Raw genomic sequence first — 13,882 nt, 5'->3', positions numbered from 1 at the left:
GCTAGAGATTTCCATGGACTGTATAATCTATGGGGTTGCAAAGAGTCGGACACGCGTGAGCAACTTTCACTTTCACAGGTTGGATGGAATGTGGAGTTGTGGAAGGCCATCTGAAGTGGCACTTGAGTTGTTGCTTCAGTGGCTCAGTCATGTCTGACTCTTTGCAACCCCATAAACTGCAGCATGCCAGGCTTCCCTATCCTTTACTATCTCCCAGAGTTTCCCCAAACTCATGTCCATTGAGTCATGATGCTACCCAACCATCTCATTTTCAGTCTCCCCTTTCTCCTCTTACCCTCAATCTTTCCCAGCATCAGGATCTTTCCAGTGAGTCTGCTCTTTGCATCAGGTGGCCAAAGTATTGGAGCTTCAGCATCAGTCCTTCCAATGATTATTCAGGGTTGATTTCCATTATGATAGACTGGTTTGATCTCCTTGCAGTCCAAGGGACTCTCAAGAGTTCTTTCCAGCACCGCACTATGAAAGCATCAATTCTTTGATGCTCAGTCTTCTTTATGATCCAACTCTTACATCCATACATGACTACTGGAAAAACCATAGCTTTGACTAGATGGACCTTTGTTGGCAAAGTGATGTCTCTGCTTTTTAATACGCTGTCTAGCGTTGTCATAGCTTTTCTTCCAAGGAGCAAGTGTGTTTTAATTTCATGGCTGCAGTCACCATCCACAGTGATTTTGGAGTACGAGAGAATAAAGTCTGTCACTGTTTCCACTTTTTCCCCATCTGTTTGCCATAAAGTGATGAGACCTGATGCCATGATCTTTTTCTGAATGTTGAGTTTTAAGCCAACTTTTTCACTCTCCTCCTTCACCCTCATTAAGAAGCCCTTTAGTTCCTCCTTTCTTTCTGCCGTTACAGTGGTATCATCTGCATGTCCGAGGTTGTTATTTCTCCCAGCAATCTTGATTCCAGCTTGTGATTCATCCATCCCCACATTTTGCATGATGTACTTTGCATATCTAAACTGAGTACAGGTTTAGATAGTACCGAGATGCACATTAAACATGAAATCATTGTTGAAAGAAAGCTATCCCTTTATAGTCTTTGTGATAATACAACGAATATCTCATTGTTGTGCTAATGTTTGAGTTATCTTCTATTTATGACAAGTTAGAATGGTTTCCCATTTATGATAGTGGTGTAAAGTGTTCTTTTAAATTTTTTAATACCAAAATATGAATCAATGCAAAAATGTTAAATTAATAATTACACTTGTAGCATGAGGATATGGTAAAAATTACAAATTGATACTCAGTAAAGTTTGAAGAATAGTTCAGTCTCCTGCCCTTGACAGTCCTCTTTTTTCTTCTTCTCCATCCCCCTCCTGCTTATAAACGTGAAGAAATAAAATATCTTAAAGTGCATATATAGTATTCTACTTTCTGTGAAACAAAGAAGAGGAAATAAGGAAGCAAACGTGTATGTTTATCTTTACAAGTAGAAACATAGTAAGGGCAAATTCACAAACAATGGAGTTGGGCATCTGTAAGGCATGGTAGAAACTGGGGTAAAAGGGATACAAGAAGGAAAGACTGACACTTTTTGTGAGTTAACATTTTTGTATAGTTTGACTTTTGGAAGCATGTTAAGTGTCCTACATATGTAAAAAAATAAATTAGAAATGATGGGAGGGAGGAGCCTAAATGGAAACAAATGATCCCGATTATATTTAGATGAATACCATAACCAAACTGAAGGGGAATTTTAAAAAAAAGACTAATCCAAGTGGCTTATGAACATAGGTTTTGATTTTACCCACTCAGGCTTAGGTTGGAGGGAGAACTGCAAACAAATCTTGACCTTATTTTTTAGTAGGTTTATTTTGCAGTGGCTTATACAAACAATTCTGAACTGATTTTAGATATATTATTGAGCAAATTAGTAGATGAGATGATGTTGTTGAGAATTCTCACTGTGGATATGTAAAAGAGAGGAACACAAGAAAGAACTCTCTGAGAATGATTAGAATTAGAGGTATTGGTGTAAACTCATGATTTCTAAAATATGTGTGCATGTGTACATATATACACACATATGTATATGTATGTGTGGATATATTTATATGTATATATTTCCTAGCTGTGTCTGCTGAGAGGGCTTAATACCCCATAGATTGTCCCACAGTAGCAGTGAGCTCACCTAGCACCCAAATCTTGATCTCTAATAACACTCCCACTAAAAGAAACCAGGGCTGATTTCAGAACTGAGCATGGTAGATACAAGATAAACCTGCAACACCTTAATATGCTAGAAATTAAGGAAGTCCTGAAAAAAATCATGGAGGCGTTACACAAGGCCACAGGCTCTAGCTTGAAGGATCTCCCATTGCTAAATCTGGGACAACTTGAGCACCAAAGTAATTAGGTATAGTAATGAATATAAACTATTAAACAGTGGAAACCCATGAATCCATACCAGTAATAAAATAGATGAATTAATAGTGCAGCAGAAGCGAGAACTTGCTTATGGTCAAATGTGAGTGACAGCTGATAAACTTGGAGGGAAGGATGAAATCAGTTTGAAACCATTGTAGTGAAGACTAAATCGGAGAAGCAACTTCAATAGATGCTAAATCTAATAGAAAATTTTCATCAGGAACAGTATGTTCACATGATCTCCTAAATTGCTTGCTAGTTACAAAAGAAAAAATAATACCTAGACCGTGGAGAAATCAGACAACAGCTTGTCTTGACTGGGTGAACAAAATTAATGTCACCATTGAAAGACATGTGAACATTGTGCACCTCCAGATGTGATGCCCTGAGGAGGACACACCATCACATGTAGGATTCCGGCCAGATATGCATATCTCATATCTTATTATGAGAAAGCATTAAGAAAGTCAAAACTTAGGATGAAAAAGGAGGCAGGGAACTTTTGAAGAGTTGATATTATTAAAAAATGTCAATATCATATAAGAAAGGCTGTGGAAATAGTCCAGATTAAAGGAGACTCAATAGCTAGCTAAATGTAATACCTGATCCTGAATAAACAAAGAAGCTATTCAGGACATTATTGGGTCAGTTTATAAAATTAGAGTATGAACTGTATCAAAATTAAATTTATTAAAGTTAAAAACCATACTGTGATTATGTTTGAGAATAGCCCTAATTCTTAGGAATGCTGAAATATTTGGGGATATAGGGCCATGATATATGTAATTACTCTCAAGAGACTCCAAGAAGAAATACTGTATATGTGCAAAAAAAGAAAGAGAGAACACAAATGATGTAGCATGCTGGGTAAAATGTTGATGATGCATGGATCTGTGAGGAGGGTATATAGTACTCCTTATACTATGCCTATTCTTAGAACTTTCTGATAAATTGAAATTATTTCCAAAATGAAAACTTTTAGAAATAAAAAATTAAAATGTGATTGTGATGACACACGTTCAGTGATGACAGAATGTTCAGCATCCTCGGAAGAGACTTTATTGAGATCTTACAAGGCAATTGCATGCAGAGAACTAGGCTGAGAGGCCTAATTCACCTCGGGATATCACAGTCTGGAGATCAAAGTGCCGTGATAAAGAGGCCTACTGGTTTTCTTGTTCTCTTATTCTAATGCTGATCTAAGGAATCCAGTAGAGCTGCACCCCAGAGCAGGTTAACTTAGCTAAGTCTTACCCAGACTCTAGTTTATGTCCGTCTGTCTCAGAGGAGACCATCAGATCTAGGTACAAGCCACTGAAAAGGACTGTGGAAAGCAGCATAGACCCAGAGTGTGAGCTGCAGGCTCATACTGGTTGAGCTTAGTAGAGTTGTGTGGCTTCCAGGCCAGCGTGGGATAAACTAGCTAGCTTGTCATCCCAGAGGTCGTAGGCTCAGTACTGGCACTGAGAGACTTTGGCAAGAATTTAAAAATAGGAAACCTTGGAACTAAATTATGAACTGCCCTCCACACCCTATTGGTGATTTACCCAGGTTTCATCATCCAGAAAGAAATGGTGTTCTTTGCAGTAAATCAGAAAATGCTGATACCATCAATTCCATCACTGAAATTAGGATTCTATTAGTAGAGAACAGAATGAAATTAACGTGTATATATATATGTGTGTGTGTATATATATATATATATGTCCATATCTGAGAAATAATACCTAGAATAGCTTTAAGAAATCAGGTTTTCAAATTTTTCCAATTAAACTTATTTGTTATTCTTTCATGTTTCTTTTGTTAGGTCCCTAGCATACAAACAGCAAAAAGCTCCCAACATTTTTTGTTTAGTTTTCTAAAAGAAAAAAAAAAAAAACAATTAATAAAATGCTATCTTTTTCCATAGTTTCTTTCCTTGGGGTGTGAGGGAAAAGCATAATCTTACTTGTAGAAGACCTTTAGAACAAGGGACACTCCAAGTGTCTATCATGTTCCCTAGGAGGAACTGTCTTGAGGGGTCTTAAGGCTGGAAATACCAAGATTAGGATAGGAAGTCAGGGAAATTTTTCTTCTAAAGGAGAGCTCTGTGAGGCCTTGGGGCAGTGAAAGAAAGTGGTAGAAGCCCTTTTACTTGCCAACTAAAATAAGCATGACCTAAAAGAGGCCTGAGAGGGCCATTTGGGGCCTTGCTGACCCAGGCCAACCAACATGTCTGTCTCTCCCCCCGTCTCCTCTCATATTTAGTATCCCTTTCTCAGCTGAGGGTGTAGGGGCTTTTCTCTGTTTTAGTTTTGGGACTTCAGCCAATTTCCATCCTGAGGAAGTTCTTAACATCTATTCTAAGAGAATGGATAGAAGAGGAGACTTGGCCAACAGGGCAAGGCCCACACTGCCTGTTTGCCCAGGTGCACAGCGAGGAAGACAGAGGAGGAAGTTATGCCTAAGAGTCCAGACTCTGGCGTTGAATTTGGTTCTTGGCCTCTCTGCATTAGTTCTGCACGGAGCGATTGTCGTCTTCATCAACTGTCATCTCTTAGAAAGGGAGAAGTAGGGAAGTGCCCTGAGTCCAGAAGTACTTATATGTATCTCATTGCTAGAAAGACTGCTTGAAGGCCCTTCTTCTATGTAATGATGTGAGTCTGGGGCAGTGACCCCCTAGAAGTTTATACAGGGGAGCTAACAGCTTCCCTTTCATCGCCCCTACCCTACCTTTGAAAGGCACTGATTTTTTTCTTTTTTAGCTTTATTTAGTTATGAGTTTTAAATATTTGTTAGACTGATACCTGAGGCTAAAGCTGGCTGAGAAGGAAAGCCTTTGACAAAATGTATTTAGTTAGCAGATTTCTATCTGTTCAACCAGTGTCCACATAGGTGTTATATATTGCCTCATGTAAATATATGGTCCATTTATGTCTTGGTTCAGTGTGTTTCTGTGCTGTCTGTGTATCCTGTTTGTTTTTGGCATGTGTCTGTATCATCTGAGTAACTTAGTAAAGTTAACACAGCAAGTCATGAAATCCATACTTGAACCCAGACCTTTTAACCTGAAAGCTCATATAGTTGCATATGGGGCACTGGACACACCCACCTTCATTTGTTCATGGTTGAATTCTGAGCTCCTAGAAGGTGCTTGGCACATGGAAGACATTGTGTAAGCATTTATTAAGTGAATGAATGATTATTATGATAGCCTGGTGTTTTCATTCAGTCCAGTGCCAGTTTCTTTCCAGGCCTGCCTCTGAGAGCTCTCTGCCGGCATCAGCAATGCAGCGCTTCTGGCAGAGATGACCCTACCTTACAGTGATTACCCGTTTATTTTCTTAGTTTCGTACTGTAGCCATTCTTTCTCTTGTGTGTGTGCTAGTCGCTCAGTCATGTCCAACTCTTTGCGACCCCATGGACTGCAGCCCACCAGGCTCATCTGTCCATGGAGTTCTCCAGGCAGGAACCCTGGAGTGGGTAACCATTCCTTTCTCCAGGTGTTCTTCCCAACCCAGGGATCAAACCCGGGTCTCCTGCACTGCAGGTGGATTCTTTACCACCTGAGCTATCAGGGAAGAATCATACTCTTTCTCGTATTACAATTTTAATTTTATTTTTCAAATCTAGTGGGCAGTGAAGGGTGCTAGGAGTTTTTGAGATCCTGATTAGTCTTATCTGTCTGATTAATTACTGGAGTGGGGGTTTGGATATTTTACAGCTTTTGGATCTCTTCATCCAGTGGGATTGGTCAACCTACCTTGCTGACTACGGTCAGCCCACCTGCAAGTACCTCCGGGTAAACCCTGTGACAGCTCTGACCCTGCTTGAGAAGTGAGTACCCATTCCGTGGTCTGTTTTGAGGGGTGGGGTAATGGGGAGGGGAGATTGATACAGAGGATAATTTTCTCTTTGCCACTACCTTGAAAAGATGGCAAAGAGGCCCCACTCTTAAAGCCGCCACAGGTGTTCTCAGCAGTTTCCATCACTGTATTTGGCAGTCCAGTCTTCCTTTTGGAGCCTCTTAATCTCTGAGCCCCAGCAAGCTAGGGCAAGTGTGGGTCAGGGGAACTGTGACATTACCTTGGAGCTTACCTAGAGATGACAGGAGGAGAAAGGAAGATGCCTTAGCTTGGGGCTCAGGTCAGCCTGGTGAACAGAGTGAGCCAGCGCCAGCCATCTGGGGTGTGATGATGGATGGAGAGTGTCTCCACAGAACAGATGGCTTCTCTGCTTCCTGTGAAAGAAGTTCCTGAAATTATTTCAGCTGCCCCACCAACCCTTGCCTCTGTCAGATTGAGCTTCCTTATGCTGAGTAGCCCAAGAAAGCTGCATTGGAAGTGTCTAACTCTTGCCTTAAGCAGTCACTAGCCAGCAAAAGTGGCTGCCGTAGGACTTTCACATCTCTGAAGCAGAGGTGCTACCGAGGTTGAGTTAGCCAGCTCCAGAACATCTCACTAACCAATATGTCACCCAGATCCTGGAATCTGCACTGGGTTGTAGCCTGGCCCTGACTTTAGCTTACCTAGTTGAGAGCTGGCAGACCAGAAACAAAGACCCATGTAAAAACATGTAGGAAACCCATGTAAGAAACATGTAAAAAGGAAGCTTTTCCTTGTCATCAAACTAGATAAAACCCTTGGCTTCTTAGAAGCTTCTTAGAAGAGTGCCCTGCATCTAGACAGTGTAGCAAGTCTACATATGTAGCCAGTCAGGCAGGTCTCAAATCCTCAGAAGGCAAGGATCAGAGTCCAGGAGGCCAGAGTGAAGCCTTAAGCAGAAGGAGAGGCTGAGGGGTACCTTCCAACTAAAGCTTATAATGGGGGAGAGAAGGAGAGGAGGTAGAGAGCGGGCAAGAGCAGGAGGCAGAGGTGTGTGTTTGGAGCCAAGTCACTAAGAGCCCAGAATTGACTTTTTCCAGATCAAGACAGAGACTCATGTTTCCATTTTAACTCTGTTTCCCATGATTCTCTCTCCCAATGACCTTCTTCCCTAGGATATCTAGAGAGTAAGTATATTATTCACTTGGGCCTTTTCCACTACTTTGAGGCAAGTCCTTCTGGTTTCCTCATTGACACTAATGACTACACTAAAATCCCTACCCTGTGAGTTGTCCCCACCCTGACATACTAATCTGCTAAACCAGCCCAGTGCCAGCTGGCTGGCTGCCTCCTCTCTCCTTGGTCCTTCAAGTGACCCTTGGCTTACCAGTTCCTTTGGGGCTGGGAGTGGTGACAGGGATTTTCCCCCATCAGTGCCAGGTAAAAGATTGCTCCCGCCCACCTTCCTGGCACACTCAATACTCTTGTTAGTCCAGAGCCTGAAATCCAGCCCTGACACAAGGGAGCTTCCTCAGCAGTCTTCCCGCCCTCCCAGTGGTGAGTTTCTGGCTTCAAGATCTCCCACAGAAGACTCTTTCTTAGAGGCAAGGCCTCACCCACGTTCTCAGCACCCTGCTGGCTTTTGCGTTGTTGCTCAGGTGTCCTGTTCATTATGTGCTCAGATGGGCTCTGGGATTCCCTTCGGCCAGTTGCCTCTCTCAACAGTTCTTACTCCTCTGTTCCTGAGAATCTCTAGATCCAGGAAGTACTGGCTTATCTACGTCCTGTGGATCAACAACAGGCTAAAATAATCAGCCTCTCAGTAGCATTCTGGAGGCCTAGCCAGTGATAATGCCATGCACTTACCCTGGGTGATCAGCAGGATTTAAAAGCTCCCTTCCAAACACAGAAGGGCCAGAGGCCACCCAGATCACTAAAATCCACATTTCCCAGCCTCATAGGAATCAGTCTCTCGACTTGACCTTCTCCTGCTTTCCCCACAGCCAGCTCTACCACCAGAGCTCAATACTCTCTCCTTTCCATGAGACGTGGAAAGACACAAAGACCTGATGAGGACTTTCAGGAAAGAAATGAGGCCCCTGCGTCTTTGAGAGGTGTCCAGAGCCAAGTAGATCCAGATCCTGGGCTCACAGAATGTGATCGGGGGTAGGGGCTCTCCTTTGATTTTAGAGCATTGCAGGGTACAAGCCAGCATGCCACCATCAGCCCTCAGGGCACTTGAGTTTCTCCTTCAAGTAATCCCCACTCCAGGCCTTAATGGCTAAGAAATCCTGGCCTCTGGGGCCCAGACTACCCTCTTCTCCTGTCTCCTCCTACCTTATTTCTGGACCTCCCCTAAGGGAGGTCTTTGGGCTGCTTTGAGGAGTCATGAAACTAATGACCACATAAGATGTTAAATTAAGTGTCCTATAAAGGTCAGAAGTGCTTTTCTTCCTTTATTACTCTTTTTGTTTTGTTTAGTGTTGGTTTTATTTAGATTTATAGCATATCCAGCAAAGGAATTGTTGTCTGGGATAAATAATCCTAAGTCAAGCCAGTTCCACAAACATCATGGTGCAGTTACTGTTTGAAGGACCAAATACAGTAATCATCATAGCCTTGAGGTCCTTTGTACTTTCTTTTCAACCTAAACCTCTAAACCTCTGTCATCTCTCCTTCTTCCTCCCTTTCAAGCACAGACCTCCACATGTGGGTGGTTGTACCTTATATGCAGTATCTAAGTATGCTTGATGAGTAATTCCAGGCTCAAGACCCTAAAGCTTAGATCAGAGAGAGAAGTCTCAATTCGTTTGTGGCTGTCACCATCAGCCAGAGCCATAAAGCTGGGATGCTCATCAGAACCTCCCTACCATATGGATATAAACGTCCTTATGGACTCTCTGACCTTTTGACCTACTGGCCTCTCTAGTCCATCCCTCTGCACGGGGCCTCCCCACAGGAAAAAGTGGTCCAGAATTAGCCAAAGGCCCCTGGGAAGTCTTCCTGGGAATAGTTTACTCCCTGGTGCCAGGTTCCTTCTGTCCCCTCTCCTCGCCCATCTCCATGCAGGGCAGGGGGCTGTGAAGTCAGAGAGCTGGCCGAGCTCCTGAGGGATGGTAGTGAGGAGCCACCTAGGCCAACCCCAGGGATAAATGAGTCTGGGCAGTGTCCTTCTTTCTCTGCCATTAGAACCATCTGTGGGCTGGAGATCCAGTGCACAGAGGCTGGGGCCAAAGTTGACAATCACCAACAAATACCAGGGGCTGGGGCCCCTTTCAGGGGAATGAAAGATTCCTGGGATCTGTCACAATGGCTAAGTCAGGCTTGGGGTTCCTCTGAACCTCGGCCTAGCCTTGACTTTCTCCATCCATGCTTTCCAGTTAGGTCTCTCCATCTGCGGAATCGATGGCCAGAACTGCCCAGGGTTTGTACTCTAGGAATATGCCGTCTTGGGAGCTTTAGCAGGAGCCAGTTAAAAAGCTTTCCAAAGGTCAAGATCTGAAGATGTAGCAGCTATTGAGAACTCAGGGGCTTCTCTTGCCTAAAGCCCTGGTTTTTCACGTGAGAGAACAGCGCAGCCTTTTGGCACCTGCTTTCCTCAGCACTGTGCCCTCCGTACCACCTCACTGCCTCTGGGCCCCTATTCTGAGGCAAAGGAAAAGAGAGAGCAGTCAAGCCGTTGGTTTTGTTAGGAGTAGGATAGAGTTACCAGCTAGAGCAATGTTTAGAAATGCAGAGTGGCTTTCAGTTACTCATGTTCTTTTGAAATTGCTAGTTAAGAGCATTGTCCTGCTTTCCCTTTCAAATACCAGCTATGAGGTCCCAGCAGGATTTTAGTAGGTTCATGGGGTAATGAGAAGACCTTAGACATTCTCTGAGATCCTATTGTCCATCAGGGCTGCAGCATGTGCTAGATACCTATAATAGGCTCATACCTGTGTATAGAAAGGAAGGAAGTAGGTAGGGTGAGTATCGATAGTAAGGGGGCTGGTCATGGCTGGCTCTCAACTGTTTTCCAAAGGTGACTGAAGTTGGGAGGGATGGAGGTGCCACCAGGGCAGCTTTCTGAACAGCAGGTGAATATGAGCCCGACAGTGGAAATGTTCTGGACTCTCTCAACTCCGGGTGGTGGTTTAGACATACTGGCCACCATTGCCGCCTCAAACGCTTTGCTCTCTTTCTTCCCCTCTCTGTTTAGGATGAAGGACACCAGCCGCAAGAACAACATGTTTGCACAGTTTCGGAAAAATGAGCGAGACAAGCAGAAATTGATTGACACTGTGGCCAAGCAACTCCGGGGACTCATCAGCAGCCACCACTCATGAAGACGGGCCTCAGGCCCACAGAGGCTGCTGGCTGCAGCCCCAGAGTCTGGGACCCAGCGCTGGCTGGCCCTGCATTTGTGCATTCTTCTTCAAAGAGAACAAATGTATTTTTTTATAATAACCTATGTACAGTATTCGCATAACCTTTCCCTATAGTAGAAGAGGCACAAGAGCAAGCAAGTCCATGAGATGTTGCTAGGCTGGGCTTCAGGGAAGTCATGCTACACTGTATTTTCCTAGAGACGGTGGTGTCGTCAGTCCAGTATGAGGAACCACCTTTCATCCGTGGCTCTAGAGCTTAGGTCTGGGGCTCAGAAACTGCACAAACAAAATGGGTACTTGGCACTGGGAGGTAAGATGAGTAGGCAGAAGGATAATAAAGTACATCCTGTCCACTCCTAGGTGTCCCATTCACTACGTAGGTGAGGCTGGTTGTTCTCGATGCAAGGAAAGGGCCTGGAAGACACTACTACTTGGTCTATGAAAGACCAACACACAGTTGTGGAGCTCCAGAGGTTTCTTCTCAGTTCACTGACTTTCCCTGAGCAGACAACAAGCATGCCATTGTGACCAGATGACAGCTTCACTGCAGTCCCCCTAAGGATAGCGTCTTTTAGCCTAGATCTGCCCCCAGTGCTTTTACTCCTGATTTTTCTGAGCCATGGAAGAGCTGAGTATGCAGTGGGACTAACTAGACCTTATGACTAGCTGTAGGTTTCCCCCACACCAGGAGGAGGTCTTAAAAGAGAGTGTGAATGGGATCAGAGCCCCAGCCCCTTCCCCATTCCTGTCACTGCCTTCTTTCCGGGTCAGGCCCTTGGTTCCGGGCATAGGTCCACAGTTATTCCATAAACAGAGAATCTCAGACTTGGCCTTCTCCAGCAGTACCCTTGGGATAGTCAGATTGCAGAAGCCTGAAAAATGACCTTTTGCTTTCCCCTTAGGTAAAACCTGAAGATTACTTGGAATTGTTCCTTTGTGTTTTAAAACCAACTTTCTGGCCGCCATCTCTATAGGAAATGCCACCAGCTCTGTGCTGTGGGGAGAGCTTTAGCTGGACTAGGTGTCTCTGGGATGGAGCCACTGTCACCATGAAAAAGAGCAGCTCAACCACGTCTAGTGGTTTGTCACCCCAGCCGTCCCTCACCAAGCCATACCCTGAATAAGAAGCTCCTGCTCAAGCCTAAAGCTTCCATCCCCTTTTGAGGTCCCCATAGCCATCTTTTGGCTTTGTCTGAGAAAGATTGCCTGTAATCCTAATCTTCAAGCTCTGGAGTTTGCAGAGGAGCCTGAACTGGCTATGTCCTCTGTCGCAAATGGGCTCCTGTGACTTAATGCAAAGGCTTCACTATGAGGTCAATCAGCGGAACCTGCCCTTTAAGACGCTTCAGGAAGACGCTATTAAGGCTGCTGGCGAGTGTGTAATTGTACATCACCAAACAATGACAAATAAGCCACACAGGCCTTTCCAGCTAGGATTAGTGGGAGGAAAGATTCATCAAACAGAATTCTTCACTACCTTTGTCAGCTACTGAGTTGCTTCTAGGGAGGGCAGTGCTTCCTTTTCACACACCCCTGCCCCCCTGCCAAATATTATGTCACAACTTGAAAACCATGGGGAAGAAAATATGCACATAGACACACACAGACTTCCTCAAAACTGGAAAGACCAGGCTGCTTGTGGGCTCTGCAGAAGCTTTCTGAGGCTCATCCTCAGGGCTAGTCATCCTGAGGGCTTGGTCCAGGGTCTAAGAATGAGGCTCAGAGATGAGTGCTGCCACTCAGAACTTCCATAGCCAAGGGAAGGCAGGGGTCCAGTGGAAATGAGACCTAAAGTGCCATCTCTCAAATTCTGGACTTTATTAGAAAAGAGCAAGAAATGATCACTCTAATCCTATTGCTTAAGAAGGGCCCCAAACACCGTATAGCAGGATCTCTTCTGCTTTGAGTGTTGAGACTTTGAAGTGGAATGGAGAGAACCTTAATTATGTCACTTTTTTTTCAAGCGTTATCATTGTTGGTCTGGTCTCAGACCTGTACGCTGGAGAAACAGTACTACAAAGAGAAAATGAACAGGGTGGAGGAACAGGGGTTACCCTGCCCCTTGCACACAGAAGTCCCTCTCTAGAAAACACTTACTCAAGCCCAAGACTCACAGGGTAGATCCTTTGTTAGATCCCTTCTTTCCTCTTAGTCTGCCTCCAGCCTTCCCTAACAAAACCAACATGCACCTACTGAGTTGTCTGTGGAGACACACTCTTGGTGACCAGGGAAAGGTGAAAAACAGGGACAGGCAATGTCCAAACTGTTTGAATTGGTGAAGTAGGAGTTTTCATTTTTGTCTATAGGCCTCAAGCTAGGTCAGCCCTTGAGAGGACTTGTACAAAGCATGGGTGCCTGTGTCCCTCAGAATCCTGAGATCGGGCCTCAAATGCCCAGAGATGTAGATACGGCCCAGAGGCCTCAGAAAGAGGTGAGAACATGGGTGCTTGGAGGCCTTTCCATCTTCTAATTGGCTGAGTTCTTGGGAAAACCAGATCCATATTCCTAAAGGGACAGTCAGGTTTGGGACCCTAGTGGGTTCCAAGTAGTAATTTAGGCAGCTGGAATAGTTTTAATGTATCACATGGCAAAATCTCTGAGTAGACTAAATGAAGCTGCTGATGGTAGGGAAGAATAGGACATGAAAATTGGAAGCAGCAGAGAGTTCCCATTGGTAAAGGGAATATACAGCATCCAAGGAGCAATGCCTAGTGTTTGCATTGTCTCCCAGGCCTCCAGGTCAGCCTAGCTTCACTGCACACTTGACAAGTGCTTGCTCAGCAAGTCCCAGACCCAGGCCCTTTATCCCCAAGATTGGCATTGGCCATGACTCTGCCCGTGAGGCCTCTGAGCACACTCCCCAGGGCCTGCTGCAGAAGCCCCCTCACCAGAGCCGCACTTCTCCCAGGACGCTGCACCTGGCTGCTTCTGTTGCCTCTTTTATCTTTTTCCTTTGCCTGAGTTTGAAATTACTTTTCACTAATGTGTTGGAAATGGCCTTTTTATTTTGCACAAATAGTTGCACATTTATGAGGGAAATTTAGGAAAGTCCATTTTTAACTCTAAAGGGAACTTTTTTCTTTAAAACTCAACCAGTAAAGCTACTGATACAGATGGGCCTCGTGGTTAGTAGAAAACCTCTTACGTGGAAAGAGCATGTCTATTCCTCCTGTATGTTCTCTTTTAATTACAATTAAATAAGGGAGCCTATGTACCTGTTCAAAAGCCACCGTGTTGTCTCATGATTTTTGTTCTCCCACCCCTTTCACACCTTGGAGCGTGGTTGGTGATCTGGATACAGACACTGCACCCCTTC

At 44.5% G+C, this 13,882-nt stretch overlaps 1 protein-coding gene across 10 annotated transcripts in view; it reads left to right on the top strand.

The window, feature by feature from the left end:
- EXOC6B (exocyst complex component 6B) overlaps positions 1-13,795 on the top strand; it is a 760,794-nt gene extending 746,999 nt beyond the window's left edge. For 8 of the 10 annotated variants that reach the window (XM_081482978.1, XM_081482980.1, XM_081482979.1 and 5 more), the window contains 2 exons: positions 6,100-6,212; positions 10,398-13,795. In XM_081482978.1, coding sequence (XP_081339104.1) covers positions 6,100-6,212; positions 10,398-10,524 — 240 coding nt within the window. In that variant the 3' untranslated portion in view covers positions 10,525-13,795. Of the gene's footprint in view, positions 1-6,099; positions 6,213-7,374; positions 7,387-10,397 lie in introns of all 10 variants that reach the window. The other 2 variants (XM_081482983.1, XM_081482976.1) reach the window with 1 other exon arrangement.
- Positions 13,796-13,882: the final 87 nt, after the last annotated feature.

This window comes from Giraffa tippelskirchi, chromosome 4 (genome assembly GCF_054371585.1).
Source record: "Giraffa tippelskirchi isolate mGirTip1 chromosome 4, T2T-mGirTip1v1.2.pri, whole genome shotgun sequence".
Classification (NCBI taxonomy): Eukaryota; Metazoa; Chordata; class Mammalia; order Artiodactyla; family Giraffidae; genus Giraffa; species Giraffa tippelskirchi.
Note: the sequence above shows the minus strand (reverse complement) of the source record. Positions and strands in the feature narration are given on the sequence as shown.